Consider the following 19,629-nt stretch of genomic DNA (forward strand, 5'->3'; position numbering starts at 1 on the left):
AACAGAGGCCCCCTTTCTGGATCCAGGGACTGGAGGTGGGGCTGAGTGAAGGGGAAGCCAGAGAGATGCCCTTGCCTCCAGCTACATATCCCACTGATGCCCCGCTGACATTTCAGAAAAACGAGTCGAGTTCCCTTATCTACTAAGTAGACGTTGCTCCCTGGGGCTAGGACAGGGGAGCAGGCCTGACCTCTAAGGCCTAAGGAGAGATAGACAGGCCGGATGCATACCCTGACACAGGGGTCTTGAATGTATAACTCAGGGTAAGGGGCTACACAGAGAGCTTGCCACCCACCCTATGATGGAGATGCATTCACCCTAGCCCGCCATCTCTTTACCCCTGTGTGTGGTTGGGCAGGGGTGAAGTGGGGCATGGAAGAGGGCACAGATACCTAATTCTAAAGCAAAGACACGTGGGTTCACTTCAGAGAAATCAACTTTATTTGGTGGAAAAGCATCTCTCATGTAAAATAAACACCTATCTAGATCCAGTCTGGAAACCTTTTTGAATGACCCAGGAAGGCAGGTACATCCCGGATCCGGAGGATGTGTTGAAGGATTTCTTTTTCTTTTGTTTTGTTTTGTTTGAGACAGGGTTTCTCTGGGTAGTCCTGGCTGTCCTGGAACTCACTCTGTAGACCAGGCTAGCCTCGAACTCAGAAATCCACCTGCCTCTGCCTCTCAAGTGCTAGGATTAAAGGCGTGCGCCACCATTGCTGGGCTGTGTTGAGGGATTTCTATCTCACAGAGAAGACGAGAGATTTCCTTCCACTCTAGGGGACATGTGAGCAGAAAGTGTGGAAGCCCAGGATAGAGGCACCAGTTTTGGGGTAAAACTGAGGGCTAACACTGCTTCCGGTCTCTCACAGACCCCTTGGACATGTCTTAAACACGTCAGAGACCGGAAATGAAGTAGTCCTCAGTTAGGGTCAGAGGTCAGGAGGCTGGAGGCTGTTCTCTGGGGTCAAGGGAAAAAGCTGGGAGGGCTCTTCAGGGTCAGAGGGTAGGGGTTGTGGGGAATGACCCCTGGAGTCAGAGTTTGGGTCTGAGGAGCTTGTCTGGGCCCACATCCCTCCCCAGGTCCTCAGGCCCTCTGAGTATAGCTCCTGGTTTTGTTCCTTCCACTGGCGGAACTTTGCTCCTGTGAGTTCAGGATCACCCAGAACTTCCTCCAGGACCTGCAGTTCCTGCAGCTTTGCCTGAGGTAAAAGTAAGAGAGCAAAGATTCACAGTCATCCAAGGAGGAACAGAACCCAGAAGTAGCTCTAAGTCCTGCGCCACCACCAGGATACCCTGAACCCAGAAGTAGCTCTAAGTCTTGCGCCACCACCAGGATACCCTGAACCCAGAAGCAGCTCTAAGTCCTGCGCCACCACCAGGATACCCTGGCCAAAGAGTCTATGTACACAGAACCTTCTAGAACTTGCCTCAGAACACAATTGAGACTCAAATGGAGTATGGAGTCCAGGATTGGGCCCCAGAAAATCCAGGGCTTGTAGCTTTCAGTCTACAGTCCAGAGCTCACAATAAAGCTGAGAACCAGACACCACTAGGGCCTGAAGCCCAGAATCTTATCCTAGCCCACGCCCAGTGTGCCCACCTCACCTTGAGTGTGCCCAGCGTGCCCAGCTCACCTTGAGTGTGCTCTGTAGTGCCCGGACACGGTGCACACGCTCATTGAGATGAGGGTCACGGTTGCGCCTCATGAAAGAACTCCGCCATTGTTCGTGGGTCAGGGGCTGTGGCTGGCCCAGGAGGGACACCCCTCCCTGCCTCAGCCCCTGTACCATTCCTTCCAGGGCTCTGTCACTGCTGTCTGTGGAATGAGGATGCGGGATGAATACACGTGAATATGCTCAGGACAGCCCCAAAGCCAGTTCCCTGCTCTCAGGGCAGCACCTGGTGAAGAGCCAAAGGAAATCCTTGGACTCTGCAGGGGTGAAGCCACGGGTGACGGGTCCCTCCAAGCTTGAGCTGGGCCAGGCTGTGTCGAGGCAGGAGGAGGAGGATTAGCCTGAGCCCCCACAACCTTGCCATCCAGCCCCTACCTCCTAATCTGAGGGGAGACTCTACTCACGGAAGCCGAGCGGGACCCAGCCTCCTCATCCGGGTCTTCTGCTTCTGTCTCGCTGTAGCAATCTAGGGCGGGGAGTTAGGAGAACCACAGACTGGGTTTGGAGAGCCGTGGAGTGGGCCAGGAGAGTTGAGTTCAAATGGCACTGGCCTGGTGCCTGGGCTCCTTCTCCTGCTCTCTGATACACTCACCTTCCTCTCTGGCCGAGGGGGCCCGGCCTGTAGCCTGGTACTTGGAAATGCAGGTAATGAGATTCCGGACCCACCTGTAGGGAACACGAGTGTCTTGGGGTTTCCAGTTCAGTTCTGCCCACATAGATCTGAGCTTTTCAGCCTTTATTTACATCTTCTAACATTTTTTTCCCCCTGAGCTTTTTGTCTGATCCTGGGATACATTCTACATTAAACTTTATCTTCCACTTTCTTTCCTGTTTTCTTGAGACAGTGTCATACTATATTGCTCTAGTTGACCTGAAACTCACCATGTAGCCCAGGCCAGCCTCATACTTGCAATCCTCCTGCCTCATCCTTGTAAGTGCTGGAATTAGAGGGGTGAACCACCTTGTCCCAGATCCCCAGAACTGACACTTAGGGAGCAAGTGAGGTAGGAATGCTTCTCTGCCCATTTTGCAGATGATGAAACTGAGCCTTTCTGAGGGTTAGGGTTTGAGTCCCATTCCCTGAGCTCGGATCTTAACCGTTTGGTAGCTGGGGACTGCGTGGGAGTAAGGACAAGGAAGTAGCACTCACATGCTCAGGTCGGACAGGGTCTCGGCAGCAAAGATGAAGGGTTTGTACACATCATGGGTCAGCTGGAACACACTGCCAGGGGGCAGAAAGAAGTCACAGCCTCCTCTGTGCATGCTCGTCCAGAATCCAGAGGGAGGCTGGATCAGGAATCCCAGCCACCTGCGACATGTCCAGGCCACCTTCACCCGGCTCTCCCTCTTTCTCCCAATCCCATCCCATTCCAAGACTTAACTATTTTTTCTTCTGGTCATGTCCGCTCTCCAGGCTGTAGTTGGAGACGTTGATAAGCCCTTCGGCCTTCTCATCCTAGGGGGATCATAGCACAGGGTCATTCAGCATGGGACCCTGGGCCCTCAAGGCTCAGGCAGCTCCCTAGTCACCCTTCTGGGTTTCTGGAGCTCAGGGCTGAAGGTGTGGTCAAGAGGCACTTGTAGGCAGGGAAGGAAGGGAAGCAGAGGTATCCAGAAAAACAGCCCAAGGGGAGGAGCCCCGCTCAGACACGCCCTTTAGCTGCTTTGTCTTGAAAAGCCTCCCCTCTTCCTGTTTTTCCTTTTCTTTTCATCTAATAAATATCCAAACTCTTTCCAAAGAAACTTCTAGGGCACTTGGATGAGAATGTGTTGGACCCGGCTCCCACACATCGCTTGAGATTTCCTTTATCCCAGCGCATGTCCTATCGTCCTTAAGGATGTATTCAGCCCCTTCCCCCCATGGCCTCTGAGATGCAGAGTGCCGAGGCCTCTCTGAATCTTCCCTGTGGCCTTCAGGGCTCTACCTCAGAGCTGGATCCAGCAGACACCTGGATGTCTACTGAGTGAATGAATGATTGAGTAGCCCACTAGGATAGATAAAATATCGGGAGAGAAAGAAGAGGTAGGGAGAATAAAAGTGACTTTTTCTACACTTAAAAAAAATGTTTTACATTTATTTATTGGCAGGGCAGGGTGGGGACACCTTTCTATGCATGCCTCAAGATACACAGAGATCAGAGGACAGCTCTGTCAGACCATGTGGGTTGTGAGTGTCATACCCAGGTCATCAGGCTTAATGACAGGCACCTGTACCCACGAAGCCAGCTCACCGGGCTGTGTTTTCTGAAATGTGAGTTTCACGCTATAGTCTGGGCTAGCCTGAAATGTGCTATGTAGCCCAGACTGTTGCATGTCTGTGTACCACATGAGTGCCCACAGAAGTCATAAGAGGGCACAGCATTCCCTGGAACTGGAGTTACAGTTTCGAGCTACCAGGTGGGTGCTGGGAACCAACCATCGGACCTCTGAGAGAGTTACAGGTGCTTTGTAACTGCGGAGCCGCGGCTTTTCCAGTCCTCCTAGAACATCCTTTTATACGTGTATAAACTCATTTCTCTACCAAGAGCCACCCCCACTTTACAAACAGGAATTTTGGGAAAGTATGGGGCTCCCCAGTGTAGAAGGTAAGAATGGTGACACCCAGGGTTCCCTTGTTACCTACGCAAGTGTGTCTGGGGTCTCACCTGGGGCTCGCGGTACCAGTATAGGGTGTGTCCCTTGAGCACAAACCAGCAGCGGCGCCAGCGCGGGCCCATAAAGCCACCAGGTGCCTTTCGCAGTAGAAGCCATCCATCACAATCTGGAAGACCCAGCTCTCGGCAGGACACCCGCCGGCGGCTCAGCCTTGTAGCTAGACCTGCCCCAACACAGCAGACCCTGCTGGTGAGGGACTGACCAGCATTCTTCCCTCAGCCTACCTGTCCCCATGGGACGAGCCAGCAGAACTGAGAGCATACTCTGGGCTTATAATGATGTTACAGATGTCCCCAGGCAGAGTGGCTTTGACTAGAGAAGCTGGGTATATAGCTTGTGGTAGAGGGCAGAGCTCTGTGTTACACACACACACACACACACACACACACAAACACACGATGAGAAAATTGACAATCAGAGGGTGCTTCCTTACTGTTTTAGAACCAGCAAGAGGCCTAGACTAGAAACAAGGATCTGTGTTTCCAGGACAGGCTGTTTGTTGTGTAGGTAGCACGTGTGTGCAGTGAGGGGTCAGACCCAGCCCTGTAAAGATTTCTAAGACTCCCCCCACCCCAAGCCAGGGCCTCTCATACCTTTAGATTTCTTCCGACCAAGGATGGGACTCTGAAAAGACCATGAAGAGCTTAGAGAAGTGTCTAGATCCAAAGCCCATGCCCCTCCCTGCTTTGTCCTTGCCTTTACCTTGTCGGGGTGTCCAGAAGATTCCAGAGGTTCTCCTGTTTCTTCTGGAAGTGTGCCTGGTGGTCCCGGGGGAGTGGGCGAGGACTGAGCCTCAACGGATGTAGAGTCTGTCAGGCAGGGAGGGGGAGAGAGAAAATCCATGAGTTCAGGCCCAGGCCCCTGGGCAGAAATGTCAGCATGGAGAGTCGGCTGGGCACTCAGGTGACCTTCCCAGAGCATGAGCCACCAGCTGGGACTATCAAGCTACCTGTCCAGGCGGGACTGGGTCCAGAACTTCCATCTGCAGACAGGTTGAAGGCCAAAAGACCTTCAGCTGGAACCCTGTGGAAAGCAAGGGGGCATAAGATGAGCGCGTGGTCCTTGCTTCAAGACACGCCCTAAGGTGGAGCTTGTTACCTGGGAGACGATGGGTTCAGGGGCAGCGATTGGCTGAGCAGGTGAGGGGAGTCCAGGGGCGTCTGGGAAGCAACCAGAAACAAAGTGACGGAGGTGACCATGAGAATCTGAAAGCAGGGGTGGGGGGGCAGAGCAGGTACCTGTGAGGGGGTCTCTGGCACGGGAACCTTCTTCAGTACCAGGCTGACCCTTGCTGGTTCCCTCAGCAGCTCCCTCAGCATGTTCTTATGGGGCCAGCCCACCTGCGAAACGAGGAGACTTGAGTTGGGGGGTTCTGCGGCAACCCCACAACTCTTCCTTCTCTCTCAGAGCTCGCTGCCAGGTCTCCCTCACTTCGCACCACCTTCAGAAGCCTCCAGGAACCCTTTTAACTGAGCACTATGGAAGGTCAGGCTAGCGCAAGTGAGACCCATCAGCAGTCACCATGGGCCCTTTCCGTGTCGGCTTATGTCATGCCAGGCAACTCCCACAGCCCTGGTCTTCACGAAACCCCGTTCTGCCAACAACCCTCCTCAGTGCCCCTTGTCTCCAGCCTGCCTGTCCCTTCCCCATCACTCACCACCACCTGCTCATTGATCTGGACAATCTCGTCTCCTGGCAGGATCTGGGAGCCGGTGGCAGCCTGGGGTGAAGAACGGGGCTCAGAGAATGAGGCTTTCCCAGGGCCTGAAGCTGCCATGGCCCCCAGGATAGTCAGGGGTAGCGGGAGTGGTTGGGGCTCTCACCTGAACCCCTACTCGGGACACAAAGTGCAGGCAGTTGCTGGTGGTGTGAATTTCTAGACCCTGTAGAGATAGAGGCCTGGTCAAGTAAAGCCTGGCTTCAGCAGAGGCAGCGGGCAGGACCCTACAGTGGACTCCGGGACCCTAACGTGAGCAGAATGGGAACAGAGCTCCACGATGTCATTGTCCTAATTGCTGTGTAACTTTGGGCTTGTTGTCTCCACCCCTTACCCCCCTCCCCCAATAAGGTCACAGGGAAACTGTGTCACTGATTTCTGACGTGAGTCTCAGAAGTTTCTTGAATGGAGAACAGGGGGTGGTATGGGGTTGTGGGTAAGGGGGAAGCAACTCTGATTTTCTCGACTGGTTGTTTCAAGTGTAAGCATTCTCTCTCATCTCAATTAACCTGCCACCCCACCCCCCACTCCCGAACCCTGCCAGGGCTGAAATGTGCTGCATGGGCCACACGAAATAGCCCCTCTGGTTTGGGAAAGGTACCCAGGAATAGTGAGACACCAAGTAAATCCTTTGGGTCTCCATCTAAACACCTGTACACAGAAGACTCATCAATATAAGGAGCTGGGGGGACACAGAAGAATCATCAATATAAGAAGCTGGAGCTCGATGAGCAGTAGTGGCGCACACCTTTAACCCCAACACTTGGGAGGCAGAGGCAGGTGGATTTCTGAGTTCTAGGCCAGCCTGGTCTACAGAGTGAGTTCCAGGACAGCCAGGGCTATACAGAGAAGCCCTGTCTTGAAAAACCAAAGAAAGAAGAAGAAGAAGGAGAAGAAGAAGAAGAAGAAGAAGAAGAAGAAGAAGAAGAAGAAGAAGAAGAAGAAGAAGAGGAGGAAGAAGAAGAAGGAAGCAGCTGGGGCTCCTGGACCATGTTTCAGGACTCGGACAAGGCTGCCAGGGGTCCGCAGGAAGAGGTTAGGGGTCAGAACTCACAGAAGGGTCATCCACTTGCACTGGCTCCAGCACGGCCCTCTGTTCCAGCAGCTCCTCTGGGCTGCAGCTCAGGATGTTTTGACAGATCCCAGCCACATGGCCGCACTAAGGGAGGACTGCAGGTTGTCTGGCTGCATCTGATCCCGTACCCTCCTCCTCCCCACCCACTCGGGACACTTACAATCCTCAGGATGTTGGTTTCCTTCTCAGCCTCTGGACAGTCCTGAAGGCAGAGAGCATAGTGGCCCCCCTTTAGAAAGGAGTGGGGAGCACCTTCTGCTGAGGACACTGGTCTCCTTGCCAGAACTATAATGGTCTCAGAGTTTCAACTCCAAGGTTTCATTGCGGACACCTGACTCAACAATCACTACATACATCCTAACCTACCACCACCCTTCCTGAATGTTACCTGAGCTTCTGCCAGGGAAACCCCACGACCCACCCCACGGCCTGTTACCCCATACCCAGAGACAGGCTTTTTCTCTTCTTGCTCATCACCGCCCCCCTCCCCCAGCTCTCACACCCAATCTTGGTCTGATTCACGGGTTATAAAAAGCTCTGGGGCCTAGACTAGCCTGTCCCCTGTCCCCATACCTCCTGCAGGACTTGGCCCAGCTCCCCACACAGCACGCCAATCTCCTGGCAGGCAGAGAAGTCATTTAAGTGAGAGAAGAGGTACCTGACAGGGGAAGGACAATGAAGATGTTGAACATAATTGTCACCTGAGAATTGGAGATAATGCCTACCTTTGGTGAGCTGTGCCCAGCACAGGACTTATTGTCCTATATAGACCAGGCCCTGTTGTAGGCAACAGGGAGTCAGCTATTAAATAGAAAGTTATATTATTCATGATTTAACTTCAACTGTTCTGGGCATTACAAATGAGCTGTAAGAGTGTTACAAACAGAAGGCATCCCTGAGGAGATGATGTCTGAGATGAGATACATAGGACAGACAATTGCTCTCCATCCAATAGCTGTTGAGGGGCCAGGGAGATCATTAATTGGTAAAGATGTTTGTCTCTAAAGCTGACGACCCGAGTCTCTAAGTTCAGTGCCTGGGATGCCATGGTGGAAGATGAGAACCGACCCTTGAAAAAGATGCTCTGACCTTTGCCACACTCTTATGTGCAGGTGCGCGAGCGCTCACACACACACACACACGCACACACACACACACACACACACACACGCACACACACACACACACACACAGGTCAAACAAACAAACAAAACTCAACTGTTGATAAAAATCATTAAGATGACAAGCTCTGGGGTGGGGTGGGAAGCAAAGTGGCCCAGTGTCTCTGCACAGATCTGCTCCGACATATCAGATCGACGGCCAAGTGCTGTTTTTCTGTCCCAGACCCTGGAGGATACCAAGGACAAGAACAGCCAGTCCCTAGTCACCATCCCTAGTACCTGTTGAGCCAAGAGAGGAGGGCATGGGCCTCCCGCACCAGTTTTACAGCAGCATTGAGGACATCAGCAGGCGTCTCAGCACAGTCACCCAGACGGCCTTGGACCAAACTTTGGAAGGCCTGGGTCCTTTCCAGCAGCCCCTGAGCCAGGCTCTGCAGGTTCTCTGTCTGTACCTTAGAGCCCTGCATCAAAAGAGGGTATATTACTGCATCTGCCCTGGCAGCCAGCCCCCATGGGCAAACCCCTAAACGGGTGGATGCTACAGCCAGTGTGGGCAATGCTCACTCACCAGGGCCCGGAGCTGTTCTACCCCATCTAGAATGAGTTCCTGGTGGCCCAAAGGCCACACGGTCAGAGCCTCGAGGCTTTGGGGACAGAGCTGCAGCAGGTACTTCCCAGGCAGCTCCCAGTCCTCGAAGGGGTAGTCCTGTAGGGCATCATCAAGACCTGGAGCAGAAAGGGGTCAGCGTGGGGAAACAGGTGTCATTACCATTCTGAGATTTTCTTACATCAGAGCCCTTCCCCTCCTTCCTGTCCCTAATGACAACCCTGAGCCCCTGGCTGTGTTCTGCTCTTCTCACAACTGGTGCTACTGAGTTGAAAACCACATACAGTAGTGACGCTGGCACGTGTGTCCAACCCACTGACATTGCCATCTACCACATTCATGCTCAAATACCTTGAAATATAGTGACCGTAAAACACAACAAACGGGCTGAGGAGATGGCTCAGTGCTTAAGAGCGCTGCTCTTCTCAAGGACCCGGGTTCAATTCCCAGCATCTACATGGTAGCTCACAACTGTCTGTAACTCCAGCTCCAGGGGATCTCACACAGACATATGTATACAGGTAAAACACTGATGCACATTAAATAAATAAATAAATAAATCTTAAAAACAAAAACAAAAAAAGAAGCTAGCAAGATGCTTCTGTGGTTAAGAACAACACATACTGTTCTTGGAGGGAACCTAAGCTTGTTTGCCCAGCATCCATATCCCAAGCACGTGGAGTAAGGGAACTAACAATCTTAATCTTTAATCTCAGAATAGTTCTGAGCCTAAATTTCTTCACATAAAACAGGGATAGGACTGGAAAGATGGCTCAGTGGTTATGAGCACTTACTGTTTTTGCAGAGGACCCAGGTTCAGTTCCCAGCATCCACAGGGTAACTTACAACCATCTGACAGCACTCTCAAGGTATACAAACATACATGCAGGTAAAACACACACACACACACACACTCACAGACACACACACACATACACACACACAAAGTAAATAAAATGGGAATGGTAGAAGTGCCTGCTTCTACCCATGTACTTTAGATGATTGCTGTGGGCCAGTCAGTTCAGAGTCAGAGAGCAGTAGCCACCACATTGCTTCCAGGCTGTCTACCGTGACCTTACTTTGTGGGAGGCAATGTTTTGAGAACTTTACCCATAGTCGGGTGTGGTGGCACATGCCTCTAATCCCAGCACTTGGAATGAGGAGACATGAGGATCCCTGAGCTCACAACCAAGGCTAATATAGAAACCCTGTCTCAAAAAAAAAACAAAATACAGTAACTTTACCCATCTGGCCCTTCACTTTTCTAGAAGGTGGGGACCACCCATCATCGTCTCTGATACACAACTGGGTTAACTAATGCAGAGAGATGTAGCAGCTTGCTCATGCTTTGGTGGAAAGCCTCATCCCAGGTTCTCCTTCCCCATTTCTCCTGTGCCATTAAGAAGAGCGCTAGGGGGTTGGCGAGTTGGCTCAGCGGGTAAGAGCACTGACTGCTCTTCTGAAGGTCCTGAGTTCAGATCCCAGCAATCACATGGTGGCTCACAACCACCTGTAATGAGATCTGACGCCCTCTTCTGGAGTATCTGAAGACAGCTACAGTGTATTACGCCAGAGCCAGAGCGAGCGGGGCTGGAGGTAGAGGGGCCGGAGCAAGCAGAGGTCCTGAGTTCAATACCCAGCAGCCACATGATGGCTCACGGCCATCTGTACAGCTACAGTGTACTCATACACATAAAATAAATAAATAAATCTTACAAAAACAAAACAAAACAAAAACCAAAAAAACAAAAAAACGTTGGATTGGCAGCTCAGGAGCCAGGGTTACTCGGACAGTTTCATTCCAACGTTGAATGTTCTGGTTTGCCATCCTCCCTCCCAGAGGACACGAACATTTGAGCTATGCATGCTAGTCACACCACTATGGTCTTATTTTGTTCGATTCATAAATAGAGAAGCAGCGACCTGTGGTCACCGTCCTGGTGCACAGTAGTGCTGGCCTGGGCCCCAGTGTGGGAGTCTGCCTGCTGCCCTCCTGGGCTGCTCACGCTGAAAAGGCCTCCAGGCAGGCGCCAGTTGCTCCCCCCCCCCCCCCCCCCCCCCCCCCCCCCGCCCTCAACCTCCACACTCCCTCCTGCAGCCATGGAACGCCCTCGTTTTCCTAAGTCTGACTGTGTTTGTGACTCTTGGTCACCTGGGGAGTAATCCTTACTCCCAGGGTGGAGCTGTGTCACCCCTTCAGTATGACTGGGGTTTCTGTTTCTCTTACTGCCAACCTCAGGCTGAGAAAATGACACCACGGGCCGGCCCTGTTCCAAGACTGAACAAATCACTTCCTGGCTCTAGTGTATGTTTCTACTTCTGAAAAATGGGCTTAATAATAGCACACAGGGCCCTGGGGCACAGAGAAGATGACGGAGATAAAGGGGGCGTGGGCCACTAGAGCCTCCCTGTTTTGCTTGCTTACTACCGCACCTGTCTGCCGCCACCCTGGCGGGCGCTAGAACACCCCAAAGTCTGGGAAAGACCCCGTCCTGCATCTTGGGCCCTCTAGTGTCGCCTGGCCTACCTCTGCCCTCACTGTGCCTGTACAGGGGACTCTGGTAGGTTGGTACAGGGCAGACGCTCTATAAATACCTGTTGACTCATAGACTCCGCACGTTCTTTCTCCTTTTTCCTCCCTACTTTCTGGTCCAAGGGACACCGCACTAATCCCCTTGAGCCCACCTCGCTCCTACCTCTCCCGATTCACCGACCTCTCAGCCAGGCTGCCACCTTCCCCGGGGTCCAGGCCTCCACGGGCTCCATCCTGAGCTCCGCCTGCAGCGTCCAGCCCCTGCAGGAATTTCCGCTCCCAGTCGGAGCCGGAGCCGGAGCCCTAGCCAGAGCCCGAGGGGCTGGGCCAGGGCAGGCGGGGCGGGGCCGCTGCATACCTGGGCCCACGTGGCCACCCAGGTGAGGCAGTACCACTGCCATTGGTCCACCGCCTGTCTTCCTCTTGCCCTGCCCCTCTGGCATCCTAGGACTTTGGCAACTAGGCAGTTGGACTCCTGGGCTGGCGCCAAGGGGTGTGACTCAGGCAGTCCGGAACTGGCCTGGGATTCGACTTAAGACTGGCCTCACCGAGGAGGATCCCTGTAAATTTGACATTAGCCGGGTCTACTTAGTGAGTTCCAGGCTAGCCAGGGCTGTGCATCGAGACTTTGTCTCAAATATCTACAAAACAAAAACCAAACTGGGCCCATATCCCAGCCCAGAGGACCCTGTCCTCTCAGCACCCACACCCCATCCCCAAAAAAGTACCTGATGAATGGTTGGCACAGAAACAAAGCCCATGACTAGCCCCCACTTCCCCACTCCCCGGGACCCCTGGTATTATTGCCATCTGGAGTTGTCGCACAGACAGCTGGCCTAACGTTCAGTGCTCATTTCCAGGGCATAACAGTCCTTGCTTCATCGGACATTTGCGAGTATCTGAACCATGATGGCTTTAAATGGTGTGATCTCAGGATGCTGGAGGCTGAGGCAGGTGGATCGCTGGAGTTCAAGAAGGACCTGGACTACAGAGAGAACCTACTTCAAAACAAAATGAAACAGCAGAAACTAAATCCAAGTAAATAAAAGCTTCAGTCTGGGGGAGTGGCCGTGCCAGGCAGGGCCGCGGGTGGGGGATGTTGGTCTGCTGTGGGGATGAAAGAAACGATCATGAACCCCGGAAAAACCCGCCAAACTGCAGGCGCAAGTACGCATTGGTGGGAAAGGAACTGCTCGTAGAGAAGAGACGGTTCACAGAACAGCCACAGCAGACGATAAAAAACAGCAGTTTTCCTTAAAGAGGTTAGGGGTAAACAACATCTCTGGTATTGAAGAGGTGAACTTGTTTACAAACCAAGGAACAGTGATCCGTTTTAACAACCCTAAAGTTCAGGCGTCTCTGGCAGCAAACACCTTCACCATTACAGGCCACCACGCACTAGCATCCTAAAGCAGCTTGGTGCAGACAGTCTGACTAGTTTAAGGAGACTGGCTGAAGCTCTGCCCAAGTAATCGGTGGACGGAAAAGCACCGCTTGCTACTGGAGAGGATGATGATGACGATGATGAAGTTCCAGATCTGGTGGAGAATTTTGACGAGGCTTCTAAGAATGAGGCAAACTGAACTGAAGTAACTTTTGCAGAAGGTGACACTTGCAGAAGTCACAGGAGCTGCTATTTTATATCATGACTGCTTTTTAAAAAAAAATTTTTTTGTTTATTATGGATCAGATAAAATCTAGATCTCTAATATTTTTAAGCCCAAGCGCTCCAGACACTGCAGAACTCTTTTCAGTTTTCGTTTTCGCTTATACCTAATTCATTCTTTGCAGCAAATTAAGCTGAAGAAGCCTGGGAATATAAAGTTGGAAAAGGTTATTAAAATTCTTTGCCTAGTAAAATAAATAAATAAATAAATAAATTAATTAATTAAATTAAAGAAAGGATTCAGTGTGGGACTCTGCCCCTTTGACAGTCTGTTGAGATTTAGAGGCCTTTTCTCAAAGTAAGACTTTAATCAATTCAGTTATTCCTTATTTTAGGGCACAGAGCGCCTTTATTGGTTACCATAGTAAGTGAATAGGAGCACAGCAGCCATTCCTAAGAGACATTTGCAGGCATGTTAGCCTCCTCCTGAAAGCACTTTCATCCTTTTTGAGTTGCTTCTCTTTCTTTCTATGTTGCTCAGGCTGCTCAACAACACAGGGCTTCCAGTGATTTTCCTACCTCAGTTTCCAAAAAACGCAGGGAGAACAGTTTGTATCCCAGAGCCAGCTAGAACGAGGCTCTTAAAAGCCTAAAGCAATTGAGGCTGGAGAGATGGCCAAGAGCTAAGGACAGGCAGAGAGAAGACCTGGGTTCAATTCCTAGGACCCACATGTTGACTCACAACTATCTGTAACTCCAGTTCCAGGGGATCTTACGCCCTCCTCTGCCCTTCCCATGAACTGCATGAACATGGTCCATAACCATAACAGGCAAACACTCATACTCCCAAAATATTTTATTTATTTATTTATTTATTTTAAGCACAAAACGGGACTGGAGAAAAGGCTTAGAGGCTAAGAGCACTGACTGCTCTTCCAGAGGTCCTGAGTTCAAATCCCAGCAACCACGTGGTGGCTCACAACCATCTGTAATGGTATCCTATGCCCTCTTCTGATGTATCTGAAGACAGTGACAGTGTACTCAAATGCATAAAAATAAATAAATCTTTTTCAAGAAAGCACAAAACAATGCTTAGAATTACACCAACAATTATAACAAGACACCAATCTGTGGCCAGGTGTGATAGTGCACACCTTAATCCCAGCACTCAGGAGGCAGAGGTAGGTAGGCTCTGTGAGTTCAAGGTCAGTCTGGTTCCAGGATAATCAGGACTATGTAGCAACCCACTGATGTACCCCAATAAAATATTTTTTATTTATATATATAAATTTATTTATTATATAGAAGTACACTGTAGCTGTCTTCAGACACTCCAGAAGAGGGCATCAGATCTCATTGCGGATGCTTGTGAGCCACCATGCAGTTGCTGGGATTTGAACTCAGGACCTTCAAAAGAGCAGTCAGTGCTCTTAACCAATGAGCCATCTCACCAGCCCCCCAGTAAAAATTTTAATGTAAGCATATAATATATATTTTATTTATATTTAGTCTTGTTTTTTGTTTTGTTTTGTTTTGTTTTTAAGATTTATGTTTTATGTCTATGAGTACACACTGTAGCTGTACAGACAGCTGACAGTCTGACAGACAGAGGAACCTAACCAATGGCACCTATGTGACATCTGGGCCTGAGACAAAGAATGCCAGCAGGTGGAGTTAAGAGTAGGCTAAGGATCAGCACAGTTGTAAACCATTCCTTTGTCATAGTATGGATCGCAGATGGCCTGGGGCTCCCTGTATAACAGGATGACAACCTTGACTTTCAGCACTTGAGTACTGGGGTTATAGATGTAAGACACTACTTTTGGCTTGTGGAGTGCTAGGGATGAAGGCTCAGAGCTTTACACATGCCAGGTTCGAACTCTTTTTTTTTTTTTTTTTTTTTTTTTTTTTTTTTTTTTTTTTTTTTTTTTTTTTTTTTTTTTTGACTTTTTCAAGACAGGGTTTCTCTGTGTAGCCCTGGCTGTCCTGGAACTCACTCTGTAGACCAGGCTGGCCTCGAACTCAGAAATCCACCTGCCTCTGCCTCCTAAGTGCTGGGATTAAAGGCGTGCACCACCACTGCCCGGCTAGGTTAGAACTCTTAACAGGTCTGTATTCTTCTTTCTTTTTGTGTTATCATTTTTTGTTTTTTGTTTGTTTGAGACAGGATCTCATTACATAGCCCTAGCTGTCCTGGAACTCACTCTGTGGACCAAGCTGGCCTCAAACTCAAAGATGTGCCTGCCTCTGCCTCCTGAGTGCTAGGATTACAGAGTGTACCACCGTGCCTGGCCACCTCTGTATCTTAGTCTCTCCTTTTGTTTTTGAGACAAGGTCTCTCTGCCCTCTGGTTCACAGAGATCCTCTTGCCTCTGCCTCCAGAGTGCTGGGATTACAGACATGTGCCACCATGCCCAGCTGACACTTTTTTTTTCCTTCTCTTCTTTTTTGTGGTTCTGGGGACCTGTTCCAGAGTCTGCAAGTGACAGACAGGCTCTCGATCACTACACTAGAGCCCTATTATTATTATTATTATTATTATTATTATTTTCCGAGACAAGGTTTCTCTGTGTAGCCCTGGCTGTCCTGGAATTCACTCTGTAGACCAGGCTGGCCTCAAACTAAGAAATCTGCCTGCCTCTGCCTCCCAAGTGTTGGGATTAAAGGCATGCACCACCACTGCCCAGCAAGCCCTCTTATTCTTTATTTAGATATTCTACATACTATTCTGAAAACTGTCTCTTTTTTTCTCATTTTCACAAAGAACAAAAAGCTAGGCATGCGCTGGGCAGTGGTTGTGTACGCCTTTAATCCTAGCACTTGGGAGGAAGAGGCAGGCAGATTTCTGAGCTCGAGGCCAGCCTGGTCTACAGAGTGAGTTCTAGGACAGTCAAGGCTACACAGAGAAACCCTGTCTCGAAAAAACCAAAAAAAAAAAAAAAAAAAAAAAAAAAAGCTAGGCATGCTGGCCTATATACCTTTAATCTCAGCACTCTTGAGGCAGAGGCAGGTGGATCTCTGTTGAGTTCAAAACCAGGCTAATCTACAGAGTGAGTTCTAGAAACCCAGGGGGCTATGTAGAAAAATTCTGTCTCAAAAGAAGAAAAAATGAGAGCTAACAAAATTATGCACACAAATAAATGTAGTTTAATTTTTTAACACAATATTATAGACAGCTTAAGGGCATAAGCAAATCTTTTTTGATCATTCTCAAGCCCACAAGAGATGTTCTTGTGGGAACTCCATCTTTGGGGGGGAATGAAGTGTACCTTCCCTCCAAGATAGTTGAATTTACAGAACCCAGACGGCAACGTGGCTAACAAGTCATATGGCCTCTTTTGCTGAATGCTTGCTCACATATGGTCCAGAGAGGGGCTGAGGAAGGCTGCCCAGTACCCATTTGATGTCTGGACTCCTGGGCACTGTCAGCGAAGGCTTTGCCTACATGCCTGGCCTGGCCTCTCTGGTAAATGGGGGAGGAGCTGATACTCAGGCCTGATGCTGATCTCTCCTGACAGCTGCTCCTAAGGCTGGCAAGGCAGCAGCAGGCAGGGGGGAAGGGACCAGATTTAAAGATCCAGCTGCCCCGCCCCCTGCCAGACTTGGGTAAGCCAGCATCGTGAGCATCCTCTGAGCACACAGTGCCCAGGCAAATAGGTCAGGGACCCCTGTGCTCTGGTTTCCACTTCTTGGTACCCTGGGCGACATCTAGTCTTCATTTCTGTTCCCATTTCACAGGTCAACAGGGAGACCACCAGTACCCCCACTATGAGATTTCGACGCCTGACTCCTGGCTACTTCCGTGTGCTACAGGTAAGTACATCTAAATACTGGCTCTCAGCACTACTGACTTCTTCCTCCCCACTTCCCCCAATGACAGGGCTGATACCCCCAAAAGCCAGGCGGTCACGTTCCCTGCTGCCTGACTAGCCCGGACCCAGATGGGCAGTGAGGCGAGAAGGATTGGGGTGGAATCTCCCTGGGGCAGAAATGGCGTCCGGATCTTCTTTACCCAGCTGCGCCATCTTATCCCCTTCCTGCCTAGAAATCTCAGTTGACCCTTTACACGCCCCCTGTGTTCTCCCAGATGCAGGTGGCTGGGGAGCTGAAGGCAGAGCCCCGGAGTCCGCTGGCTGGGATTGTAGCTACACTGTTGGCTGTCCTCGGGTTAGGTGGCTCCTGCTATGCTGTGTGGAAGATGGTGAAGCAGCGGCAACCACCCCAAGCCCCACGATGAGGCAGGCAGCCCCTCACCCAGGCTTGGAGGTCGGTGATTCAGGGGAGGGGACTGCCATATCCGAATCCCACTTTTTCCCCTTGGGGATTAGTCTTGGCCATCGCTAGATCCCACTCCCCAGTTTTACACTGTACCTAGACTCCAGCCTAGAGGATACACGTTCCAAAGCTGGACCAAGTAGGGAGTAGACATCTTGGCCCAGAACCCCTTGGTAAGAGAAGTTAGTATCGGAGGTGCGCCCTCTTGTCCAGGTCCTTTATTTTGGGCAGAACACCCAGAAGAGACCATCTCCGCAAACCCCAAATCCAAAATCCACACTCTCAGCCTGGCAGATGCACCACTGCCCACGGGCAGTTTCTCTGCCCTGCATCCGTAGGCCACTCAGGTGGATGTGTCCATCTCAGGGATCTCAGTGGACACTTCTGTAGGCACGCCCAGCCGCTGGGGTTGCACGTACGAGCCCATGCCCGCTGCCCTCTCAGCCTCTTCCTGACTGTAGGGTTCGACACTCAGCTGCTTCAGCCTGGGAGAAAGAAGAGTAGGAGATCGGAACTCACCAAGTGTAAGACCTTCCTGCATGGCACCCTTCATCCACCAGCCCGCCACTGACCCCTTCATACCTTTTCTTGTGGTCTTTGGATCGGAAGTGGGTCTTCAGGTTGGCAGAATCGATGAAGTACCTCCTGCAGAGATGTAGGGTGAGGGAAAGAGTAAAGGGGTGATGTCTCCCAGGTATGCCTACCTCCCTGGCCCTAACTCGTTGCCGGACATCAGATGCTGAGCCCGAATTGATGAGAAGCGGGCTGATCCACGGGTCCCGAGACAGAACCTTCTAGAGGCTCGCGGCCCGGATCTCGCTGCTCCGGGCTGGTACCTCAGACCCTGCTCCTCCCCTGGCTGGACTCACGCGCAGGCCAGACAGCGATGCAGGCCGCCCCCTGGCAGGTCCGGGTCGGGCTCGGCGTCCCGCTCCGGTTTGGGCCGTGGGAGCCCCTGCGGCCTCAGCTCGCGATGAATCTCATCCAGGTCCGGCCGCCGCTTCTTGGCTTTCATCTGGCGGGCTAAGGAATGTGCTCGGTGCGCGCCGGTCCGCCGGGAGCGACCCATGATCAGAGAGACACACACAAGACCAAGAAACTGGGAGTAGGGAAAAGACCCACACGTGTAGGCGCTTCCGGGCCGCCCAATGACGTCACGAGAGGCCCGCCCGGGGGCGGAGCAGCATTGGACAGACTGCCTCTGATGACGTCACTGTCGGGTTGGCTGCTTGAGCGCCCCCAGGTGGTCATCGATGGTAGTGACTGGGCTTGGGCGGGGCAGGAGCGAGCTTGGGGGAGCCGGTCCCACTATTCTGCCCTCCCCATCATCACTTCCCGATTTCCACACCTCGAATTTCAGTGGTAGGGGGATGCTTTTAACGTCTCTGGACAGCACTGATGCTTGTGCCGTGAATAAATTACTTCATAAATGAGAATTAGTGTGGAATCATGGATGGGTCACCCAGAGATACCCCTAGGTTCTAACAAAGAGCCTGTTCCCTCCCCCACCTACCCACCAGTGGCGTTTCATTTTACCTCTCTCCTCTGTCCCCCCTCTACTCTCAAGCAAATCCCTGGGACAAAGAGCGGAAAATTGTTTCACAAAGAATCTACCACCTAAGAGGTCTGTCCTTGAAGAATGCTCAGCTCTTTGTACAAAAAGAGCTTTTGTCTGTTGTTGTTTGGTTGGCTGGTTGCTTAATTGCGGGCTTGCTTGCTTTCCTGGTTTTTCAGGACTGGAGTTGGTGTCCGGGGCTTCATATAATTCAGACAGGCAATCTAACAGGAGTTTGGGGTGCGGTACCGTGTCCCTAACCCAAGAGGAAATGTCCCTAGAAGAACACCCACCTTTTCTCTCTTTCTTTGTGCCTAGGGCTCATGGGGAGGGCTGACAGGAAAGGGGAAAATGACCAAGAAGTGGTGCCTTCGCTCATTTTGGCCTGGTGCCTCTCAGGCTGGCCAGAGCCAGCTCTACTACATAGGGGCTCAGGACCTCAGCAATAATTCAGAGTTCTTGCTATTTGGAACCAGTTGCCGGGAAACAGGGAGTCAGGCACGTGCATCCCTGGGGAGAACAGGTTTCTAGGCCAGACACGCAGTGAAATGGAAGCCTGGGGTGCTGACTGGAGGCCTGGGATCTTCTGACTCCAGCTCATGAGGACTGGGTAGACACAGGGCGGGACCTGGTGAGGACTCAGCTAGAATGGCTACAATCACAGGATGCAGGATGCATAGGTATGGCGCCTAAACTCAAGACTTTGAGTGGAAAACTTTTTCTTTTTCTTTCTTTCTTTTTTTATTTTGTTTGTTTGTTTGTTTTTCGAGACAGGGTTTTTCTGTGTAGCCCTGGCTGTCCTGGAACTCACT

At 51.2% G+C, this 19,629-nt stretch overlaps 2 protein-coding genes and 1 pseudogene across 2 annotated transcripts; 1 reads left to right on the forward strand and 2 right to left on the reverse strand.

The window, feature by feature from the left end:
• Positions 1–418: 418 nt before the first annotated feature.
• Positions 419–11,688, reverse strand: Cnksr1 (connector enhancer of kinase suppressor of Ras 1). The gene is made up of 21 exons (XM_031376924.1): positions 11,563–11,688; positions 8,810–8,967; positions 8,521–8,702; positions 7,694–7,778; positions 7,281–7,322; positions 7,100–7,204; positions 6,152–6,211; positions 5,986–6,048; positions 5,567–5,668; positions 5,427–5,488; positions 5,278–5,351; positions 5,031–5,137; positions 4,922–4,952; positions 4,319–4,491; positions 3,056–3,129; positions 2,824–2,895; positions 2,266–2,339; positions 2,078–2,139; positions 1,900–1,984; positions 1,635–1,816; positions 419–1,199 (listed from the first exon to the last, which is right to left on the reverse strand). The coding sequence occupies exons 1-21, from the start codon at positions 11,612–11,614 to the stop codon at positions 930–932; spliced, it is 2,115 nt and encodes a 704-aa protein (XP_031232784.1). The 5' UTR covers positions 11,615–11,688; the 3' UTR covers positions 419–929.
• Positions 11,689–11,985: 297 nt separating this feature from the next.
• Positions 11,986–12,964, forward strand: LOC116095603 (annotated as a pseudogene).
• Positions 12,965–16,114: 3,150 nt separating this feature from the next.
• On the reverse strand, positions 16,115–18,434 carry Znf593 (zinc finger protein 593). The gene is made up of 3 exons (XM_031376925.1): positions 18,132–18,434; positions 17,845–17,907; positions 16,115–17,747 (listed from the first exon to the last, which is right to left on the reverse strand). Exons 1-3 carry the CDS (start codon positions 18,329–18,331, stop codon positions 17,606–17,608), a joined length of 405 nt encoding a protein of 134 aa, XP_031232785.1. The 5' UTR covers positions 18,332–18,434; the 3' UTR covers positions 16,115–17,605.
• Positions 18,435–19,629: the final 1,195 nt, after the last annotated feature.

Source organism: Mastomys coucha, unplaced genomic scaffold, assembly GCF_008632895.1.
Source record: "Mastomys coucha isolate ucsf_1 unplaced genomic scaffold, UCSF_Mcou_1 pScaffold18, whole genome shotgun sequence".
Classification (NCBI taxonomy): domain Eukaryota; kingdom Metazoa; phylum Chordata; class Mammalia; order Rodentia; family Muridae; genus Mastomys; species Mastomys coucha.